Genomic DNA, 5,822 nt, shown 5'->3' with positions numbered 1-5,822 from the left:
TCGGGAAGAATTTTTTACGGGAAATTAACAAACGACCAGAGACGTAACAATAGATTATCAGTAAACACTACAGGGCATTCGTCACAAAGTATTAGGCATTTTAAATAAGTTTTAACATTTTTTAATTAATTACTTACTCGTGCAATTTTTATTTTCGAATGTTAACTGTCCACCATGTTAAGAAATTTTGATTTGAAGATTAGAAATATCTTTATGTATCAGAAAATTTTCAAATTTCTTATGAATTAGTGCGCTCGATTTGTGAATCCGAGAATTCACAGTTCGCGCCTCGTTGCCGAACAAACTGTGCTCCGCTTCTTGGGGCCGTGACCATACAGTAGTCTATGAGTTGGTGTTTGGAGCTGTTGGCTAGCTGCCAACTCTACATTTTATCAGTTGAATCTAAGGGGGCGATTATGCATATATAGCCCTAAACAAACAGACAAATGAAAACTCACTGTTACAATGATGTCATCATATGTACTTCTTCCAGATTTTTTAACCTCCAACACTTTTAGCACATTTTAGCGAGTCAAAATAGTTAAGACAGCTGCTACTCATACTTTATACCAGAGTGACGTAAAATAATTTTAAACCAACAATAGTGTATGGAGTTGGTGGAATCGAACCCCGATTTTTAGCATTAACGCTGACCCACTGGGAACGAATTTATGAAAACGGCATGTTCTTTTCCCCTTCTTTTGTACTTCGAGAATTAATATTCAATGTGTGTCTTACTTTCCATGGTTCTTGTCTTATAACATCTGGGTGAGGTTAAATTGTGTCGCAGTATTATCAGATTTGCTCGGTTACATCGTGAATCAACTTATTCTACTTCCCAATGTGCACTCTCCAAGATTTCCTTTTACAATACCTGCATATAACATATAATTTGTTTATAGTGCTTTCTGTTGGGAATAATATCAATTAAAATTTACACATACATCAATGTAATATAACATATACTATTCATGGATAAGCTTTTTTTTCAGAACAATTACGAGATATAGCTAAGTAGTGTTATTATTGCTACATAATTATTCAATTGCAACCCCAGGTAAAATAACTATTTAATATAATATGGACCCTCTGTATAATCACATATTAGTTTTCGTAACCTTAGGCCTGACATGGCGTAGTGGTTAGAGCACTCGACTCACAATCGTGTTATAGGTCGCTTTCTGGGTGGTCCTGGTGCTCCAAGTTGATCCATATTCTTTTTTTTTCCTGAGCCTATAATTATTTAGGCATATGTATGCAAGTTGGGTTTTCTGGGTGAGGGGAACAGGAAATTGTATTGGCGCTTTATGGATTTGGAAAAAGGATACGATAGGGTGCTATGATACAGCAGAGAATTTGGTGAGGATAGTGAAAATAATGTATGATATATCAAAGACAACAAAAAATATGACAAGGAAGAAATGAAGCGTTCAAATTAAATGAAGGTCTACATCATGGATCGGCTTTAAGTTCTTTCCTCTTTGTGATAGCGATGGGTGTTTTGAGTGAGGGATCAAGAAGGAAAAATGGTTTGGGACTTTTTGTTTGCGGACTATTTGGTTATAACACCCGAGAAAGGGAAATAGTTGCAGTAAAGGTGCAAGATGTGGCAGACAAATCTAGAGAGAGGTGGGTCAAAGGTAAATACCAGAAAAACAGAAGTAACGATAAGCAGTAGAGGGGAAATAGTGGAGTTAGATAAAAGAAAGTAGCAACCTTAGGATTATCAGTGTTGACAGAACAAGAAAGCCTAAATGAAAAATCTATATTGCTAGAAATATATAACTCTTAAAATATCCTTACGTTCCATGGTTCTAGTCCTCTAAAACCTGGGTGAGAGTAAATTGTGTCAACGTATCGGATTTGTTCAGTTGCATCGTGAATTAACTTATGGTACTTTCCAATGTGCACTCTCCAATACTTCCTTTTAGAATACCTGCATGTGACACATATAATATTCAAACACACGTAAATATACAATATAAAACTTCGACCATACACTACAGCTCTCAATTGACTTTAGAAAGAATATGGATTAGAACGTGATCAAATGTTAGAGCCACAATGCTGTGCCATTTTGTCTTTTATATGATGTTTTATATTATGATAATTCATTTAAGTTAATAAAAACAGAGCCCAAAAATAAGACTGAAAGACGTGATCATTACGTATATTTGAAATTATAAAGACTTTATTTTCAAAAACAGAAGCTAAATGTAAATGTAGGTTAAAATGTTTTGTAAGCTTTTGGTTTGTACAACTTAAAGGCCTGAATGTAGAAATGTGTAACACAAAAGTAACATTAACCATGAAACTTTAAAATGATATATTGATTAAGTCTAACTAATAGCTAGTTTGGACAGTATGTTATTCATAATTGTTTAGAAACAAACTGCTTATGAAAAACATTTTGCAACACCCATAATTTACTAGTTCAAGTTTCAAAAAATAAATAAAGGTTACACATAACTTCACTAATAGATAATGTTTGTGTTCTTTGCCAACTGGCCGGCTCGTATGGTAGAATGACTTCACTTGGCTGCTGAGGTAAAGAGAAAGCTTTTCAAAAACATCAGCACAGGATAAGGACAAGATAAAGAATAATCACGTCCACACAGGATAAGAACAGAAGCAAGAATCGTATAATATCGCACTTTCAAATCATACAAAGGTCCTAATGCAATATCCATCAATCCTTAGATTACCTACATCAACAAGTATCCTAAATAATATGTACGAGACAGACAACTCCAACTCATATCAACTTGTACAAATATCTGTACTACCCCTTGAGACGGTATTCCACATAAGGAGAGGACACACACACAAAGCCATAATTCCACGATATAGCCGTTGTCACAAGCTACCTTTACCTAAGCAAAAGAATCAACTCATGTTTGCGACCTTTCTACATCAGTTAATGCAGATGTAATAATTAGATACAGAACACCTACCTGAACATTTTTAAAAATTACATGGATATGCCTTACTAAAGATATGTTCCAAACTATGACATACTTAGGAAAAAAAGAGAATGGAAGTGCAGCTAACATGAAATTTAGTGAATTTACAAACAACATCAATAAAACATCTGCAAATAAACACAGTGACAATTTCAATAGCAAAAATCAAAAATTTACTGCCACTTGTAAATAATTATCATAATATATTTTTCACAAAAAATATCGGCCACTGACTCATCAAGATGTTTTTATTTTTGAGCAGTAACATTTATTAACCCTCAACGTTACATCCCCTGGCTAATGACTTATAATGCTTAAATTCACATAAGAATATAACAGCACAAAATGTCCATTGTGCAGTTTTGCTCTTAAACAAAAAATTAACCTACAAACTCGAATTACTTTTAAGATTACCTGCGAAAGCAATGTGCAGCAGTTAAAAGCCACTGAGGATTAATGATGGCACCACCACAGAAATGACCGAATGGTTCGAGTTTCCAAATTCGAAGGGAAACTTGCCAAGGCCAGCTTCCAGGAATGGCATCACGACCTCCAACAATCCGTTCATTTCCAAGAGCAGGTTTGATATCTGGTTGTCCACAGGGCATGTCGAAACTTGAACTTTGACCTAGGTATTTCAAATAAGACATAACATTTTACTTCACTCTTAAACTAAATAAATAATGTTTTAGCCAAAGATGTGCAAAAGCATTCTATACTTGTTCCCATGTATATATATATATATAGAGAGAAGAAAAATGATTCGTTCATGAACCACTTGGTGTAATGGGTTTGTTTGTTTGTTTGTTTTTGAATTTCGCGCAAAGCTACACTAGGGCTATCTGCGCTAGTCGTCCCTAATTTAGCAGTGTAAGACTAGAGGGAAGGCAGCTAGTCATCACCACCTACCGCCAACTTTTGGGCTACTCTTTTACCAACGAATAGTGGGATTGACCGTCACATTACAACGCTGAAAGGGCGAGCATGTTTGGTGGGAGGGGGTTCGAACCCGCGACACTCAGATTGTGAGTCGAGCGCCCTAACCACCTGGCCATGGGATCCAGCCATTTCGTTATCGCCACATTGTTACTAAGACAACTTGTGACGGGTGCATTATTGTTACATCATTTTTGTGACAAGGCAGTTCTTGTTACCAATACTGATTTTGTGACAGGTAGTGTTTTAAATATAAAACTTATTGGTGAAAATAATCAAAAATGATAATAGATCGTAAACTGTACAATCATTTGGGGACCATTCAAAAATTGCATAACGCTATGTGGTGAGAGGTGTCTAAGCCTGTGTTACAATGTGTTATTGGGAGTAGGGTGTCATGAATAGTGTTACATAAAACATAAATTACAGTGAAAACGATTTAGGTCTACAAAAACATTTATTATAATTTGATATACTTTGAATTGAATTCAAAACACCTTTAATAACTTGAACATTTGCAAATTTGTATCATAGGGGTTAGTTAGTAACAAAATTCACCAATCACAAAAAAACGATGTGACGGTAACTTGGATGCCGTAACGAAATGTTTTTCGTTAAAAAAAATATTTTCATGTCATATGCTGTCCGTAACAAAATGTTCCAGATTCAGCGTAATATCAACAGATGTTGGCAAGATTGTTTATTGGAATAAAGTTGTTGGCAAGTAGAATTTTTAGCCATCTTTTATTTCAGCTTTCAAGTGGTATCAAAGTTCAGGACGCTGTTTCACGACTATGTATTTGAGCCGAATTTCCATTTGTTGTTTTGTTAGTCTTAAACACAACGTGACAACTGAATGCAAGCATTACGTTTCTTCTATAATTTATTTAAATTTAGAACTCTAGCCATCACGAGATTACACATTGATATTAATTTTTTTAAATATTGTTATGAGCTATATTTGTTTATTAATATTTTAACTTTGATGTTAGCTGGATCGAAAAATTTAATAATGTAGTCCTAGAATGTTCTAAAAACTTTGGCGTCAAATGTACTAGTAAACTCAAGAATTAGATTAAAAATATCAGGTCTAGGTGGATCGATCAGCCGTGAAGTTATACAAATCAGTTTATTTTTGTGTTAGTGTGGTACAGTTGGTGTGGCTGTAAATGTGGCCTACGAGTTAGTTACCTCGGTGTTTAAACTTGTAGAAGCGTAAAAGATGAAATAAACTAATTAGTTATCATTATGTTGACTGAAAATTAAATTATTTACACCAAATAATTGAAAATCACCTGCCAACGAAAGAACAACGTTACAACAATACGTTTGTTGACAATAGAAGAGTTATAAATTTTATTGAACCTTTAATTAAAAACTTCTAAAGATTTATATTGAAACATAACTAGATTGTATAACCAATTGAAATAAATTATTATATTCAAAATTATGTAGAAACTCGCCAAATAATAAAAGGGAAATATCTGGTTATCGAAAACTAGCTCAGTTTTTCAAATTATATAAAAATCGGAAAACGGAAATTATAATTATTGTCGATAATTTGGTTCGTACCTTTTGCTATATCATTATGTATTACGTATAGCGTAGGGCTATAAATAGTCTGTTTGTAAGTAAAGTTGTTTGTTTGTTTGTTATGAATTTCGCGCAAAGCTACACGAGGGCTATCTGCGCTAGCCGTTCTTACTTTAACAGTGTAAGACTAGAGGAAAGGCAGCTAGTCATCACCACCCACCGCCAACTCTTGGGCTACTCTTTTACCAACGAATAGTGTGATTGACCATCACATTATAATGCCCCCACAACTGACAGGGCGAGCATGTTTGGTAGGACGGGGATTCGAACCCGCGACCCTCAGATTGTGAGTCGAGCGCCCTAACCACCTGGCCATGCAGGGCCTTGTAA

General features: G+C 34.8%; 1 protein-coding gene across 1 annotated transcript in view; it reads right to left on the bottom strand.

Moving 5' to 3' along the window:
- Positions 1-5,822, bottom strand: part of LOC106462794 (transmembrane protease serine 9-like) — a 31,169-nt gene that overhangs the window by 14,884 nt on the left and 10,463 nt on the right. Inside the window, exons 5-6 of the mRNA XM_013922756.2 lie at positions 3,378-3,591; positions 1,804-1,936 (exon numbers count right to left, since the gene is read on the bottom strand). Of these exons, the coding sequence (XP_013778210.2) occupies positions 1,804-1,936; positions 3,378-3,591 (347 nt within the window). The remainder of the gene's footprint in view (positions 1-1,803; positions 1,937-3,377; positions 3,592-5,822) is intronic.

Source organism: Limulus polyphemus, unplaced genomic scaffold, assembly GCF_000517525.1.
Source record: "Limulus polyphemus unplaced genomic scaffold, Limulus_polyphemus-2.1.2 Scaffold1254, whole genome shotgun sequence".
NCBI lineage: Eukaryota > Metazoa > Arthropoda > Merostomata > Xiphosura > Limulidae > Limulus > Limulus polyphemus.
This window is presented reverse-complemented; position numbering and strand designations above follow the sequence as displayed.